At 54.2% G+C, this 17,097-nt stretch overlaps 1 protein-coding gene across 4 annotated transcripts; it reads left to right on the forward strand.

Annotated features, from left to right (window-relative positions):
• Position 1: 1 nt before the first annotated feature.
• On the forward strand, positions 2-15,848 carry LOC309853614 (uncharacterized protein). Of its 4 annotated transcripts, XM_082711910.1 has the most exons (8): positions 2-113; positions 3,899-4,000; positions 12,050-13,042; positions 14,178-14,399; positions 14,524-14,667; positions 14,874-15,091; positions 15,174-15,305; positions 15,496-15,848. In XM_082711910.1, the coding sequence occupies exons 1-8, from the start codon at positions 90-92 to the stop codon at positions 15,776-15,778; spliced, it is 2,118 nt and encodes a 705-aa protein (XP_082568036.1). In that variant the 5' UTR covers positions 2-89; the 3' UTR covers positions 15,779-15,848. The 4 variants fall into 4 exon arrangements, with proteins under 4 accessions (XP_082568036.1, XP_082568035.1, XP_082568038.1 ...); XM_082711909.1 differs by lacking the exon at positions 3,899-4,000 and having other exon boundaries at positions 2-267; positions 14,178-14,393; positions 14,467-14,667; positions 15,598-15,848; XM_082711912.1 differs by having other exon boundaries at positions 14,178-14,393; positions 15,174-15,848.
• The last annotated feature ends 1,249 nt before the right edge of the window (positions 15,849-17,097 follow it).

Below are 17,097 nucleotides of genomic sequence, written 5' to 3' on the forward strand. Positions count from 1 at the left end.
CTTCCTTCCCAGTACCTCCCCGCACCCAAAGTCGGTAGGACTACACTTCCCAGAAGGCCTTGCACGGGGGCGGAGGCGGCAGGGATGCGATGGCCGAGTCGCTGCCCCTGGAGGTGGGTGAGAAGAGGCCGCCCTGAGGCCCGGCTTGGGACAGGCTCCGCCCTTGGGGTCCCAGGTTGTGGGGAGGGGCTGTCAGACAGTTCGCCCGGCTCCGCCCGCCTGGCGGAAACTACTTGCCGGAGATCGAGATCGCAGGACCTGCAGGCTGTGGGTAACGGCGCCACCTTGGGCCATCCCGTCCCCTTAGCTTGGGGGAACCATTCTCTCCTTACCCATCGGCCCCAGGAGATGGCTGCCGTGTCACCTCAGCGAGGACAGGGTCTCTGCTTACACCCTTCTCTAGAGATGGCCACCCCTCCCCGTCAGTTCTGGAAGATGTCCGTTCCATCCCCTAGTCCCCAAGGGGTAACCGATCTTATCCTCCTTGGCCCCTTGGGATGATCACTCCATTCCCTCTGCCCAGAAAGACGACTGCCCCATCCCCCTGGCGGTGGGAGACGGATTAACCCGTCCATCAACTCCGAGCACAGTCGCTGGATTACTTCACCTAGGACAGGGCTGCTCCCCACTCCCTCAGTCTGTAGTGATGGCTGTCCCTACCTCCTTCACCCAATGGGATGTTTGCTCCTTTTCCTTAGTTTGGAGCAAGGCCACTCTGCCGCCACTGGCCAGAGAGAGAGAATAGATTTTTGTTCCCAGGGGCCTCTTGGGATGGCCTCTCTGACCCTTTTGCCTTGAAAGCTGGCAGCCCTCTCCCGTGGTCCACGGGAGACAAGTCACCCTTTCCTCATCAGCCCTGGAACGGTGCTTCTTCCCCTTAGCAAAAATAGGTCAGCTTCTACCTCCTTTAGCCACCTACCATGGCATCCGGCACCAGAGGATGTCTACTACATAGATCCCAGGAATAACCAGTCATATCTCTAGTAGTAGCCCCTTAGGATAGGATTAATGGGATGGTGACTCCATCCTTACCATTGCCTCCTCTTTCCTCTAGAAAAGCTACCCCGTTTCTCAACTCAAAGAGCCATGCTCCCTCCCCTCAGTGAGGACAGTTTATTGCCCTCTCCTGTTGCTTTTTGGGCTGGTTGCTGAGCCCCAGAAGACAGGATGGCCACTGTCTTAACTTGGCTCAGACAGGCTTCCCTGCCTCCCCCTGGGGTTGGGGGCTTAGTCAGTCCCAATCTCATCAGTGTTCTCTTCCCCATGCCTAGCTTTCCTGACCCAGAAGGCGGTTCTCCCCAGTCTTCTCAGTAGTGATCTGCTTTATCTTCCCCACTCCTTCCCTGGGCAAACCTTCGGTGAAAATTGAGGTAGAGGGCTTTGGTGAAAATAGAGATAGAGCACTATCCATCTTTAATTCAATCTAATGACTATTGGCTAAGTAACTTCTGTGTGTTAGGGATCAAAGAAAGGAAGAAGAGGTTAGAATGAACAAAAAAAAAAAAAAAAAAGAAGAGGTTAGAATGGGCTGGTGACGTCAAGGTTAAGGAAAGGCATTCCTGGAAAAAGGCCTATATAGGCAAAAGGTAATAGGCATAGTATGGCTGTAGGACAATGGGAAGCCTGAACTGAGGAAGCTCTGGATTCAGGGGTCCAGTCAGGCACAGGGCCTGGCAGGGTCTTGCTTGGGGGTCTCGCTGACCCAAGAGTAGAGATTTTGTCCTGAGTGTACTGGATACCCTGAAGGTTTTCATCAGGGATGTGCTAAGATTAAAAGCTGTTTTATTTATTTATTTATTTATTTATTTATTTATTTGACAGATAGAGATCACAAGTAGGCAGAGAGAGAGGAAGAAGCAGGTTCCCCTCTGAGCAGAGAGCCTGACATGGGGCTAGATCCCAGGACCGTGGATCGTGACCTGAGCCAAAGGCAGAGGCTTTAACCCACTGAGTCACCCAGGTGCCCGTAAAAGCTGTTTTTAAAGGAAAATTAACCTTGTCACTGTGTGCAAATTGACTAGCAAGGCTGAGCCTGGAGGCAAGGAGGTTAGGTGGAAGATTGTAGAAAGAATCCAGGTGTGTGGTGATAAAGATCTGGGCTACTGAGGTGCTAAAATTTTAAAGGTAGATATATTAGTAACGGCAGTCCAGCAAGCATTTATGGAACATCTACTAAGTGTCAAGCACATCATAATGTGTGTGTGTGTGTGTGTGTGTGTGTGTATAATGAAAACGGAAGCTCAAGAGAGGTCGGTTACCTTGCCTGAGGTCATATAGGTCCCACAGCTTGGAAGTAGTAGAGCTGGGATTTGTTTGTTTTTTGTTTTTTTAAAGGTTTATTTATTTATTTGACAGAGATCACAAGTAGGCAGAGAGGCAGGCGGAGAGAGGAGGAAGCGGGCTCCCCGCTTAGCAGAGCCCCCGATGCAGCGCTTGATCCCAGGATCCTGAGACCATGACCTGAGCTGAGGGCAGAGGCTTAACCCACTGAGCCACCCAGGTGCTCCTAGAGCTGGGATTTGAATGAGTCTGAGTTATCCTGGCCTAAGCCTGTGCTGTACACCTGTATCTGACAGCAAGAGACAGAAAAGCATGAAGAGTCTGCAGTATTATCAGGATCTTCAGGCAAGATGCACTAGTGGCATTGAAGCTCAAGTGCTGGAAAGTTGGGAGCAAGGGATGTTTTGGACTGAGAATGTGAATTTGGTTGAGATGAAAGTGATAGTAAATCATTTAGATGATGGATCCTGTGGACGATTGGCAACACTAGACTCACACATGAATGGTGAGACAATATGGGGATACTGAATTGTTGGTTTTTCCTGTAGAGGTAACTGCTGAAGCCATGCAAATGAACTTATTATCCTAGGAAGTAAACAGATTGAAAGACCGGGTCTGAGCCAGGAGAGCCACAGAAGACTCCAGAAACAGGGCATTTGGAGTTGGGAGAGTGGAGCTCTAGAAAACACAATGTCACAAGAGTCCAAGAGGGAAAATTCCAGAACAGTTAATATTAGATCATTCTTGGCCTCACAAGTGGCTCCCTCCCCAGTTCCCTGTAGGACCTCCAACCTCATGACCCCCAGCCTTACAGAGCATAGGTGCAGTGAGAGCCTGAGCTGGGTCCTATTGGGGATCATAACAGCCAGCTGAGAAGGCGAGTTGACAGTGGAGAAAATGGGGAAAGAGGGAGGACCCATAGCCTGAGCTTTGAGGGCAGGAGGAAGGGATATGGTTTCCAAAGACCAGAGGAGGATACCTGACTTGCTGTCCTAGGTCTTAGGCAAGACACTTTACTATGTCTTGTTTTTTAAGATTCTATTTATTTGAAAGGGACAGTGAGAAAGCTAGAGCACAAGAGCAGGGGGAGGGAGATGCAGACTCCCCACTGAGCAGGAATCCCAATTCGGGACTCAATCCCAGGACCCTGGGATCATGACCTGAGCCGAAGGCAGATGCTTAACCAACTGAGCCACCCAGGCGCTCCGACCATTTACTATGTTATTAAATTCTCGCACAACCCATTTAAACCTCACTACCATTGCCATTTTACAGATTAGGAAAAACAAGGCTCAAAGAGGTCAGTTGACAAGAGTAAGGATTTGAACTAGGTTTATCTGGTCCTAATGCCCAGGCTCTTTTTACCAAACTGAGTGGGAAGTTTGCTTTTTATCAGTCAGTACAAACCTGCATCCAGGGAAGACTCAGGAATGGTTTGTTCACAGTAGAGATGCCTGGAGGCCAGACAGGGGGAAGTGAAGACCCCATGAAGCTTAGGACTCAAAATGAACTAGAAGCCAGTGTTCCAGTCCCCTCAGACTGACTGCACTATTAGCTGGAGAAGTTTCCAAGGACCCCCAGCTCTAATAGTTCCCAATGCCCTGTCTTTTTCCCTCAGATGCTCACACATATTCTGAGCTTTCTGCCTCTGTCAGATCAGAAAGAGGCCTCCCTCGTGAGCCGGGCTTGGTACTGTGCAGCCCAGAATGCCCTTCGGGAGGTAAGGTGGCCAGCCTCACCTGGCCCATTCTCAGCTGTCTCTCACTCCGGTTTGCTCATGGCCCTGCTCGTATGTCGTCCATTCATTCATTCATCCATGCATACATATATATATGTGACACTCATACACACTTGACTCTGGGTACAGTGCTGGGACTTTACAGATGAGTAAGACATAATCCCTTGCCCCAAGGAGCTCACAGTCCAGTGAAGGAGAAAAGCAAGTACATGAGGGTTGGTGATGTCGTATGCTTGGTGCTGTGACACTGGAATGAAGGGTGCACCAAGAACAGGAAGAAGGACGTCCAAAGGAGACCAGCAGCATCAGGGAAGGAAGGCTTCCCAATGGAATAGGATGAGGGGGAAGGTTGGTCTCCCAGGAACCGGTGACAGCACTGGGAAAGGCACCAAGGTGTGAAATAGCTCTGGAAATGACCACACAAGTTCCCTAAGACTAGAACTGAGATGTGCATAGAAGGGGTGGGAGATGGGTGGGGGGAGTGGGTCAGACCACAAGCTGGCACTTGTGTTGGGGCCCAATTACCATTCAAGAGCCTGTAAAGGAATATTAAGGCAGAGAAGTGACATGGTGTGATGTGTTGGAACTCCAGTGCTGAGTGGACTGGAGAGGGTGAGTTGGGATGTGGGGAGACAGCCCATCTCGGAAGTGAATGCAGACATCTGTGACAGTTTGAAAGGCAAGTGGTGACAACTCCTTGTTTTCATTCTGACTTCTCTGATCACTACTGAGGTTGAACAGTTTTCTCATTAGCTGGCCATTTATATTTCCCTCTCTTATTTATTTCTATTCTTTATCCATTTAACCATTGGCATCTTAGTATTTTTCTTATCCGTTTGTATGAACCTTTTATATATTAAAGAGATGAATCTTTTACATACTTATTGAAATATATTCCTAACATATTTGCCTCTGTATTTGAGTTGTGGATACAAGCTTATTTCTGAGACTCAGACGTTAAATTTCTATGTTGTTGATTCTAAACATCTTTAGCTTTCTTACTTCTTCCACTGCTTTTTAAATTTAGAGACCCCTTGCTTCTTCATGATTTGATATACACTCAGATATCTCTTCTGGGTTTTTTTTTATTTTTTTAAGATTTTATTTATTTATTTGACAGAGAGAAATCACAAGTAGACGGAGAGGCAGGCAGAGAGAGAGAGAGGGAAGCAGGCTCCCTGCTGAGCAGAGAGCCCCATGCGGGACTGGATCCCAGGACCCTGAGATCATGACCTGAGCCAAAGGCAGCGGCTTAACCCACTGAGCCACCCAGGCGCCCCATCTTCTGGGTTTTTTTAATTAGACTTATTTTTTCAGACAGGTTTTAGGTTCACAAGTGTTTCTTCTGTTTCATGGCTTGAATTTTTATAGTAATTTTTTAATTGTAAAGGTCATTTTGATCTATTCTCTCAGGTAAGAAGCTAAACTGATTAGTTTTCAAAGAGCCCTAATACCATTTATATATACTCTTCCCCTTCCCTGCTGCGTGGGACGACTCCTCTGTCACATATTAAATGTGTATATATAAGTAGGGTCTATTGTCACGTGATCTATCCAGTGTCATTGACCTCAGTGTTTAAAGCAATTTGATTTGGAGCTGTTGAAAATTTGAAGTGTGAGACATCTAGATGGTGAGATGCAGTTGGTCATTGGGTTTCTGAGCAAGGAATTCAAGAGAAGGGTCTTGGTAATAAATGCAGAATTGGGTACCATTCAGGAATGGGTGGAGCTTGAAACCATGGATCCAAGCAACATCCCCCACCCAGAAAGCACGGGAAGAGCCATAGGAACAGCAGGGCCGCAGAATACCCCAGGAGAGTAACCAATCCAAGGGCGTGGAAGGGAGGAGGCCCCTCCTGGGAGGAAGTCCCAGGGATCAAAAGTGGAGAGCATTTACAGTGTCGAGTGGATGACTGACAGTGTCAAATCCCATGAAGAGTCCAGAAGATAAAGAACAGAGAGTGTCCCTGATGTCTGATGTCCAGGGAGGTCCCCAGTGACTTCAGCAACATTTGGCATCTAGGGGCAAAAGCCAGGTGGGTGGAAGAGTGAATGAGATTAAGAAAGGGCTTGTAGAGAGTGACCTCCTTTGCAAGAAACTTCTCCATGTGAGGAAGGAAACAAATAGGGCAGTAATGACAGGTTGAGGGGACTCCACAAAGGATTTTCGTTGTGATAGATTTCAAATGTGTTCGTATGCTGAGGAGAGTCACAGAGGAGGGGTGAATGTGAATGCTTGAAGCAGAGACAGGAGAAAGGGCAGATGCCACCTGGGGTGACAGAAGGCCTCGCCTGGGCTGGGGTCGGGAGGATGGCACCTCTCTGGCTTGGGACATGGAGGGGAGCCGGTGGCAGTGTGGAACGGTTTGCTGAGGAAGTTCCTCTGAGGCTAATGGTCTCTGGGCTGGGTGAATCTGGAGGCCACGTTGTCTTGGGGAGTGACAAGAAAAGTAGAGGCCAAGGCCTCAGCTCAGAGGCTTGGAATAGTCACAGGGCAGAAGGAAGCGGGAGAATTACCAGAGCCGCTCAGAAGGCCTCGCTCCCTCAGACAGGGATGCTGGCTGTCTGTGCCGGGCCCTGGGCTGGCCACTTGGGCGGCAGGGCTCGGGGAGGCACGGCACTCCTCCACTGCTTGAGAACAGGTAGTGAGAGGGAGGGAAGCCTGAGCTAAGAAGAGTGAGTAGAGGCACTGCACTGGAGTCTTGTGTGGACACAGGGGTGCCGAGAAGATTCAGAAGAGACTTCATGGAGAAGGGGATGCTTGTGCTGAGCCTAGAAAGAGGAATACATATCCGCTAAAGAACAGAAGTAGGTAAGCGGTGAGACCAAGCCCCTTACTGCCCCAGCACTGTGACCAAACAGAAAAAGCGTCAAGCAGAGAGGCCTGGCAGCGTGAGACAAGCATTAGAAGTTGCCATTCTCAGGGCCGGGGAGGTGGGGACACGGGCATGGGAAAGCCGGGCTGAGGAGGTTCTGGCTGGGAGGCTCAGCCTCCATCCCGTGGAGTGGAGAACCACCAAGGGGTCTGAAGAGCACGACCAGTTCACCTTTTGTAAGGACCACCTGGTGACAGTACAAAGGCCAGATAGCCAGAAAGACCGGGGGCCAGGACTCCCATAAGGAGGAAACTGCTGTCATATATTTCTGAGCAACAGTGCGGGACCCTGACTTGGGGCAGGAGCAGTGAGGCGGGAGTGGAGGGGCTTGAGATGCAAGGGACTTTGCTCACTGGAGGCAGGGAGTGAGGGAAGGGTCTAGAACGGCTCCCAGATCTCTGACTCAGGTGACCTGGTAGAAGGCAGTGAGAGCTCAGGAGAAGGAGCAGCACTAGGGGATCAGACAGTGAATTTAGAAGGAAGTATGTTGCATCCATGTATCTGGCGAGGTCCCAGGCTCTATGTCTGTGTTCTGGAAAAAGATGTGGACTGCAAATAAAGAAGTTGGGATGTGATGGAGTGCAGTCTGCCAGGGTGCAGCGGAGAGTGTATACATGCGCATGTGTGTGTGCGTGCGTGTGTGTGTGTGTGCGCATGCGCGCGTGTGTGGCCACTGGGAGGCAGTGGGGTGTGGGAACCCCAAGGGCCTGGCTCCCTCTCTCAGATTTAAGGAGAGTGGGACGATCCATCCCAGTGGGTGGGGAAGGTGATTCAAGGGAATGAAAAGATCAGGGAGGGGTGTGTGTGTGTGTGTGAACTCACTCCTCTATGGACTGGGTCTCTCTCTTCTTTGGTGGCCCCAAAAGAGGCTGATGGGGAGCAGGCTAGAAGGTAGGAGGAGAGCCAGGCAGGCAGAGCCACAGAACCCCCAGTGGGAGAGAGCGAGAGGGGGTGTGGCACTGGCCATCCACAGCAGGTGGCACAGCAGAAAGGACACTTGTGGGAGGTCTGCAGAGGAGCTCCCAGATGTTGGTGACTTTGCTGAGAGGAAGCTGTTGCCAGGAATGAGAGGTCCCATGGGGGAGTGATGGAGGGGTAAGTGGGTGAGGTTTAACAAGGTGGCAAGCGTGGTGTGGGCAGGCCCACGTGCTTCCAAGAGGCCTGCTGGCAGAGGAAAGGGGAGAAGCAGGAGTGGTGGGGGGTGGGGCAGGATCAAGGGAGGCCTTTTGTTAGTTATGACCCTGAGGTATTTGTAAACCGAGGAAGAAGCAGTGGAAAGGCAGGGACTGCCCGTTGCTATGCCAGAAGTGGGAGCAGGCCCAGCAGGTCGAGAGAAGGGGACCAGGGCCGGGAGAGGGAAGGTGGTTAGGGGAGCTGGCTGGCGGACGTAAACATGGCAAAGGGAGGGCCTTCCCCACTTGATGACTTTGGCTTCTTTTTGAAACAGAACAGTTCGTCTCTGAGAATTCTGAGAATGTCAGAGTAAGGGGATGGTGCTTCCCTTGCATCAGGGACTGGAGAGAATGGTTGGCTTGGAGAGAAACCTGGAGAAGCGGGGAAGAGAGCCAGGGGAGGAGGTGGTAGTGGGGGAGACAAGAGGGGGAGACTAAGGCTTCCATGGGCAGAATTCTGTACCCTTAGCACAGACCCAGAGGAGGCAGCAGTCTCATCTTGGCAAGGCAAGAAGAATGGGCACAGCAGCATGACGGGGGCAGGGCCCCAGGACCCCAGAAAAGGTAATCAGGGGAGAGGTTCTTGGAGTCCAGCCAAGAAGGAGAGGGGAAAGCCCAAGTGGGCAGTCAGGAGTAGACTAGAATGGGATAGGAGAGTGAGGTGGAGGGCGGAGTTTGAGATGGTAGAGTCGGCCACCGTTTTAGCCCTCGGGCTGTTCCAGCTAACTGTGAGCTCCAGACATAGACACCTGTTTAGTGTCTCAGCAGAACTCAGCCCCGCCTGGGCTGGGAGCCCTTGAAGAACAGGCCACAGGTACAGGGCATCTGGGGCTCTGTGGACACCCCACCACCACCATGTCCCAGAGAGCAATTTGCAGGATTTACTAGCAGGAACCATCTCCCAGGGTCCAGATATGGGCAGGTGGATAAGAAATTAGCACTTCCTGCTAGTCGGTGCTGTGGAGGATTCTGGCTTACCAAAGCATGGCTGGAATGTATGCCTCACCAGGCCAGGCTGGGATGCTGGATGGGTGACTTCTTATTCCCCCTGACTTGCTCCCACTTAATCCTATCTCTTCTCAAATAAGAAGGTAGACAAAGGCAGAACCTTCCCCCAGACACACACACACACACACACACACACACACACACACACACACACACACACACAGGCTCTGCCCCTTTCGGGGAGAGCCCTGGTTGCCTGCCACTGGGCTGGGCACTGTGAAGAACTCTGGACAACCAGCTTCTGCCCTCCACTCTCTTCTCCTGCCTGGGGTACTTACAGAGGCCCAGAGGAGCCTCTGGAAATGACCCCCAAGGTCTAATTCCTCTCTAGAGAACAAAGGCCCTGGGTTCCAGGGCATATATTTTCTTCTGGAGAACAGGCATGTTAGCTCTGGATTCCCATGCCAGCAAACAGGAGAGCCATTCCTCTAGCAGATGGCTTTCCAAGCCTGCACATAAGTCTGCCATCGCAGCTCAGGGCTTCATGAGGTGCAGTGGAACCCTGGCCTCTCACAGTCAAGGGCTATGTGTCCGTTTTAGCAGATTTGGGCATTTCCCAAATGACTTGGCATCTAGTCCTAAGAGGCCAGCTCCGGAAAAGGACAAGATGGGGGCTGGTTGGCTTCTCTGTGAATAGGGAAGCTGAAGCTGGAGCAGATAACCTTGCAGTCCTCCTTTGGAGCTCCAGAAGCATCTGCATAGGGCCTAGGGAGGGGGACCTTCCTACGCTGGGGCCAAAGACCACAGTGACCCAGGAGCCTGCTGCTTCTTCTTGCTGCTCTGTTCCCCACAGATGATCAATATCCCTAAAGGGCTACTCCTGAGCTCTGCGCATTGAGTCCAGGGCAGACTACCTGGGCGATGGCTTAGAGGCTGCCCCCTCCCCATCAAGAAAAACAATGGGGAGCAGGGAGGCAGTCTCAGATCTCAACACACACACACACACACACATACTCTCTCTCTCTCTCTCACATCTCCCAATAGCCGCTGGAAGTCCTTCAGACCAGGCCCTGCCCCTGAGTTTCGTTGGTTTTCCTGCCACTAGTCTGCCCTTGGACTTGGCCTCTAGGCTGACTGCCAGTGCCTTCCCCCTCAGCTGTTCACCTACCTTGTTCATAGGGAGGCAGTGGGAGAGGGGGAGAACATGAGAACATTTCCTGGCCCCCAAGGCTCAGGAAGGAAGGCAAAGGACAGCAGCTGGTGGAGCCTGGGAGGTGGGGATGGGAGTGGGGGACACGACATGAGGGCAGGGGCGACACTGCTTCAGCAACGGGCCCTGCTCTGCACCTGCAGCCACGGCTCACTTTCCATCCTTGGACTGGCCCCTCTGTTGGCAGCCAGCTTTAGCCTTTTTTTCTCAAACCTTTCCCCCCTGATCTTTTCATCCCCCTGAATCACCTTCCCCGAGCCAGGCCCTTGGGGTTCCCACCCCTACTGCCTCCCAGTGTCCATGAGGGGGAGCTGCGGCAAGTGCACCTGTAAGTCTGCAAGGACCACATCCCTGGCTTGACCCCTCATTCCTGTGGAAGTGGTCAGGAGCTGGCCCCCACTTCTTACCACACACTCCTTCCCATGATGACAGCCACAGGGAGCTGCTTCTCCCTCTGGCAGAAGTCAGCCCGGTTTCTCCTCCCAGGAATGGGTTTCATGTGTCTTCCTGGGAGAATCCTGTTGATAAGTATCTTGCCCATGTGCACCTTATGTGTCATCCTACCTTTCTGAATCCCTTTTGATGACGTTCCGTGGGGCAGAAGCAGGGGACATCAGCTTGTTCTTGCAGTAGCCGACAGGTCAGGTTTTTTAGAGCTTGCTTTCCTGTGTCAGGATCACGATGATGGACTGAAACAGCCTTTGAGTACTGCTTGCCTGTGGCCTGGCCATCCGTCAGGGGTAGAGAAGAAGCCAAGCCCTTGTCTCCCTCCCCCACACCTGCTATAACTTCCCTCTGGCACAAAATCAGGGACAAGTCAATGAAAATGGGGCTCCCCAAACTCCTAGATAAGCCAGGCTCTCCCTGCCTCAACCAAGCCCTGAGCTCACCTCCAGGCTCCACCCCACATCAGGCATGGACACACGCACACCCCCCCCCCCGTCCCGTTCTCATTCCCCTGTTGCCGTACAGCAGGGCCAGCCCCATACTCTTGGCACCTCAAGGTTCATTCTCTTAGCTTCTGCCCACAGAAATGGGAGGCTTCTCCTTGCTTCCCTGGACAGATAATATAGACTCCCCAGAGACAAGCCCCAGGGATCACAAGCACATCTTGAACTCTGGAGCCTGCAGGGCCCACACACATTGGTGCATCCCTACACATGCGCACGCACACACACACACACACCCCTTTTCACACTCCAGTGGTTGAGCTGCTCTGGCCACCAGGGGACCTAGGCCTCACTGCCTGCCCTAGACCTCTGGCACCTGGGCCACCCACGATGGTGGGAAGTGACAACTGCTTTGCTTCTTAATGTCCTCAGCTGTTCTGAGGGCTATTTATAGTCTCTGGAAAAAGTGGGGGGAGGCTGGTTGCTTAGGTAATGCTGAGCTGACTCCCTGCAGAAGGAACCGAGGCCACAGGTCTCAGGGCCACCTTTGGAAGGTCCCAGAGTTTGGGATCCAGCACACTTAGTCCTTCTGCCCCCTGGGAGCTTTGCTGGCCCTCCTCCAGGCCACCCCAGCCCCCTGCGCCCAGCATGCCGGCTCCCCACCCTGTCCCCATCCGTCCATGGGCATCCAATCCCATCTGTCGATAACCTCCCTGCCCTCCCCTCACAGTCACCTCCTTTGAGCCCCAGAGTGACTTGTCTTCCCACCTCCCACTTCCCACCAGCACCCCCTCAACCACACGACACCGCACACCACAGTGGGTCCTCACTGTGACAGGGCCCTTCCCTGACCTGCCAATGACTGGCCGCCAGACCTGACGGCCAACCCCCTCTGAGGCAAGAGGGCTAACTCCATTCCTGCTGCTGCCCCTTAGACAAATGTGCAGTACAACATCCCCGTGTCCTCTGCCTCCCTCCCGGTCATCAAGAGCCTGGGCCTCAGGGGCGTCACCTGCATCAGCCTGACCAGCCTGGATGGCTCGCCAGCTTCCCAACAGGTGCTGGAGTCTGTCGCCTACCACTTGGGCCCCCACCTGCAGAGTTTGTGCCTCAGTGGGGGCAGCCCCACGGAGGCTTCCTTTGTGGCCTTGATCCTGGGCTGCCCAGCCCTGCGTAGCCTTGACCTCAGTGGCTGCCACAGCCTCTTCACATCAGGCACGCTGCTCGCGCAGCCCGAGACGTCGCAGCGGGTCCGGCAGGTGTTGAGTGGCCTGTGTGAGCTCAACTTGGCTGGCCTGCGGAACCTGACCGACCTCAGTTTCAACAGGCTCAGCAGCTGTGCCCCCAACCTGGAGCGCCTCTCCTTGGCCTACTGTCACTTCACTTTTGAACTACGCCTAACCCGGGGCTCCTTTGGCTCCCCAGACTCCTCCCCCTCCCAGCTCTCCTTCCACAACCTGCTGCAATTCGTGAAGGAGAGGGCTGGTAGGCTGCACGCCCTGGACCTGAGCGACACTGGCTTGCTCCCCGAGGCCCTGAAGGCCCTGGGCGGGGTGGCCGGGCTGCAGCTGCAGGAGCTGAGGCTGCATGGCTGCCAGGACCTCTCCACAGAGGCTGTGATCGCCCTGTGCCGTCTGCAGTCGGGCCTGACCTCCCTGGACCTCAGCGGCTGCTCAGAACTGGCCGACGGCGCACTCCTGGCCATTGGCCGGGGCCTGGGGCACCTGTGGTGCCTCCGCCTGAGGAAGCTGCAGCGGCTGACGGATGCGGGATGCACAGCGCTGGGGGGGCTGCGGGAACTGCGCAGCCTGGACCTGGCAGAGTGCTGTCTGGTGAGCGGGCAGGGCCTGGCCCAGGCCCTGGGTTCAGGGCACAGGGCTCCAGCCCCCTTGGCCTCCCTCAGCCTGGCCTACTGCTCCTCTCTCAAGGTGAGCATACCCTCCCCTTCCTTCCTCTGCAGGGCTGGGCCTGGGGGAGCTGCACCCGTGGCAGCAGGGAGACACTGCCCAGTATCGATGTCCAAGTAAGAGTGATGAGAAAGGAACTGAGGACACAAGGGGAAAGGAGCCTGGAAAGTGCCTGCAGGCACTCCTCCCCTTATCCCCTGCTGTGGGCCCAGACAGAGGAGGTCCAAGGGACCAGGCTGGCCCAGCCCACGAGCTGGCACACTAAGTGCTCCGTGACCCCTGTAGTCTGGGTAGGGGCACTGATGGCGGGTGTTCTGGAGGCAGGGAAGATGAGAAAGGGGGTTCTGCAGGGAATGGGTACTGAAGTTATACAAGGAGGTTGCTCAGCTCGGTCTGACAGAAGGGAATGTGATGTGGGAGTCAGGGTCATGTCCTGGCTGCGGCCAGTCCCTTCAACAGGGCTCAGCCCTGTCCCTCTGGGTGGTGTCCCTAACTTGGCAGTGTCAGTCTCTCCCTCTTCGGGGGATTATTCCTTCAACCTCTCAGTGTGCACAGGGCATTCCCAGCCTGAAAACTCTCTCATTCTTTCCTCCACAACTGTTTCCTTTATCCTGCTCTGGTTCATCTTTCCATCAGCACGATAGGTCTCCTAACTGCTCTCCCCAGGGCCCCGCGTTCTTGTGTCTCTTACAAACCTCTTTAAAAACCAGCTTCCTCTACTCTGCCCTTAGCTCCTGCTCCTGGCAGGTGGCAGCCCTACCCCCATAGTGACTTCACGTTCTGCTTCAAATTCCGGAGGGAGCATACCTGATTGGCTCAGCTAGGGCCAGGTGTCCATCGATGATCCACTAAGCTGCAGCCAGAAGGCTGCCTCTGCCCACAACTTCCGCAGGGCCTGGGAGCACAGGCACAACAGATACTTTAGAAACTTGCACCTGCACCCTTCCCACTGCAGACAGTCTAGGCCTTGGGCCTCCAGCAAACTCCTCCTGGTGTCCCACACCTACCTGTTACCAGAACAGGGACATGGTTGCTTCCCTCCACGGACCATCTGGTAGCTCCCTGTTGCCTGTGGGGCTGGAACATCTGCACATCCTAGGGACACCTGCACAAGCTACCTGCCCATTGGTCTCTCCCTTCTCCATTTCCCTCCTAGGACGCCTCAGTGTTTTCCCTGATCCCAGTGCTGGGCCTGAGCCTCAGAGTGCTAGACTTGTCCTCCTGTGTGGCCCTCACCAATAGGACCCTTCAGGCCATCTGCACCTGCCTAACTCACCTCTCTGTCCTGCGTCTGGCCTGGTGCACGGAGCTCCAAGACTGGGGTCTTCTGGGGCTGGGAGAACCAAGTGAGGAGCCTGTGCAGGAGCCCCAGGTGCAGGTCAGGGAAGGGGGGTTGGTCCCTGGGCTCAGCTGCCCTCCTGCCCCTCCTAAGTGTCTCTCTCTAGGAGCATTTGAGGGCCAAACTCAGGAGGAACCTGAGAAGCAGGAGCTTCTTCCCGCAGCTACATCAAGAGCTGGACCATCAGGCCTCAGTCCCCAAGGACCCTTCTGCCCAGCCACAGGGCCCATCGCTGCTCATGCTGCGGGCCCTGCAGGAGTTGGACCTCACAGCCTGTAGCAAACTAACTGATGCCAGTTTGGCCAAGGTGTGTGCTTGGGGGTGTGGATAGACCAAGGATCCTGGCACCAGAGCCAGACCTAGGCCAACCCATTTTTTGCTTAGAAAATGACCCATTCCCTTTGGCTTCTGCTACGTATGGCCATTCCTCTGGCTAGGGGTGGGAGAGCCTGAAAGGCCTCTGGGCTCCAGTGCCATACTCTACCCCCCCACTCCTCACCCCCGTCCTTGCAGGTGCTCCAGTTCCCCGAGCTGAGGCGGCTGTCCCTGAGCCTGTTGCCAGCACTCACAGACAAGGGCTTGGTGGCCGTGGCCAGGGGCTGCCCCAGCCTGGAACGCTTGGTGCTAAGTCATTGCAGCCTCCTCAGCGATGAGGGCTGGGCCCAAGCAGCCCGCTCCTGGCCCAGGCTGCAGCACCTCAACCTGGCCAGCTGCGGACAGCTCACGGAGCAGTGAGTTGTCTGATGATGCCACGGTACAGGGGCTGGGCCGGGTCCCCACGCTGGCTTGCGCTCATCGGAGGCCTCCCCACAGAACCCTGGATACCATCGGGCAGGCATGCAAGCAGCTCCGGATGTTAGATGTGGCCATGTGCCCTCATATCAGCATGGCTGCCGTCAGGCACCTCCAAGCCCAGCTGCCCCAGGTGACCTGCATCCAGTCCCGGTATGTGGGAGGGGCTGACCTGACCTTAACGCTCTAGGGCCAGGTCAGTAACCACCAACCCTGGGCTTCAGCCTCCATTGCCCCCAAAGACCCAGCCCTGGCCTCTTGACCTGGCTTGACGCTGTGCTTCTGCCCCACTCTGCCACATACCCCAAAGCCTCTTCCCCAAGCTATAAACCCCTTTTTCTAGGACTGGGTATAGGGCTAATCCAGGGCAGCCCAGGGGCCTTTCTGCCCCAGCCTGCCTTAGAGCCCAGCAGGAGCCCTTCCCAGCTATACATCGCTGCCACAGGCCTCTGGGAATGCCATTTCCTGCTCTCCTGGCCAGGCCTGGGTCTGGAGGCCAGGCCCCCAGGATGCATCAGGAGCTGCAGAGGAGACCTTGTGCCTCCTGCCCTGCCCACTTCTCACACCCAAGGCCTGCACCTCACCTCGTCTCATCCCCTGTAAGAAGCTCACCCGGCCCCTACTAGCACCAAGCTTTAGAAGCCAAGCCACAGACTTTGTTGTAAACCCAAACAAAATTAAAAATTCCAGATCTTACCTTCTTGTCTGAAGTTCTCAGACTATAGGGCCCCCTCCCACCAACCTCCGTTGAAGCAGCCCAGCCAAGCCCAGGGACAATGTGGACAAACACCAGAGGCACTGAGGCACATAGCCAATTTCTTCCTTACACCTGACCCAAAGCCCCACAGGTACCCCCAGCAAGTCCTAACTTCCTGCCCAGTATAGTGGGAGACTAGAAGCCTAGAGGCCTCCCCTGTCTGAGCCTTCAAGCATGTCCCCCAGCCAGGCCCCAGGACCACACTTACACTTAGTAAGGCTGTCATCAGGGAGAAAAAAGAGGACAGTATTTCTGGGTAGGGATATTAGAGGTCCCCAGTCCAACCTCCTACACTGTGCCAGTGACTTCTCAACAGCAGCTGTGAGAAACTATCTGTCCACCCTCTTTGTCCATCTGTCCATCAGTTCTAGGAGCAGCTAGCATGGCTGCCCAAGTGTCCACGGTCAGTGCACTTTATGTGGGGTTCAGGTGCCAAAGCTCTTCCAGTCCCCATGTCAGGTGGGGAAGCAAATGACCCAGCAGAGAGGGACAGTCCAGTGTGCAGGGTATGCATAAATAAATAAGCACCTGGAACTGGGAGCCTAGGAGAGCAACGAAGAGCTGGGAGATCAAGGCAAGACTCAAGTCAGTGAAAAAGGAGCAGCAGGGAAGTAAGAGGGCAATGAGAAAGGACAGGGACGTGCACATGGTAAGCCAGAACTGGTGCCAGGGAGGGCAGGGTGGGACCCCTGGGCCTCAGGGAGGATGCCAGCTTGGGTCAAGCACAGAGAACTCTGGAGAACTCTGCATGCCACAGGCCTTTTTTTTTTTTTTTTTAAGATTTTATTTATTTGACAGAGATCACAAGTAGGCAGAGAGGCAGGCAGAAAGAGAAGAGGAAGCAGGATCCCTGCTGAGCAGAGAGCCTGATTCGGGGCTCAATCTCAAGACCCTAAGATCATGACCTGAGCCAAAGGCAGAGGCTCTAACCCACTGAGTCACCCAGGTGCCCCTGCCACAGGCCTTTTGTTAGACGTCCTAAACCACAACATGTCTGCAACACATCTAGTTCTACTGCTCAGGCGGGTAACTGACCATCATCCCACAGACAACAGAGAGACACTGAAAAATACAGGATGGGGGTAGCATGCATGTGAGTGTGTAATCACATCAGCTTCGTGTCTGAAGAAGCACTTGGGGTGTTAAGGACTGTAGGGGTAAGACAGGAGGCAGAAAACCAGGAAGATT

This window comes from Mustela nivalis (assembly GCF_964662115.1).
Source record: "Mustela nivalis genome assembly, chromosome: 18".
Taxonomy (NCBI): domain Eukaryota; kingdom Metazoa; phylum Chordata; class Mammalia; order Carnivora; family Mustelidae; genus Mustela; species Mustela nivalis.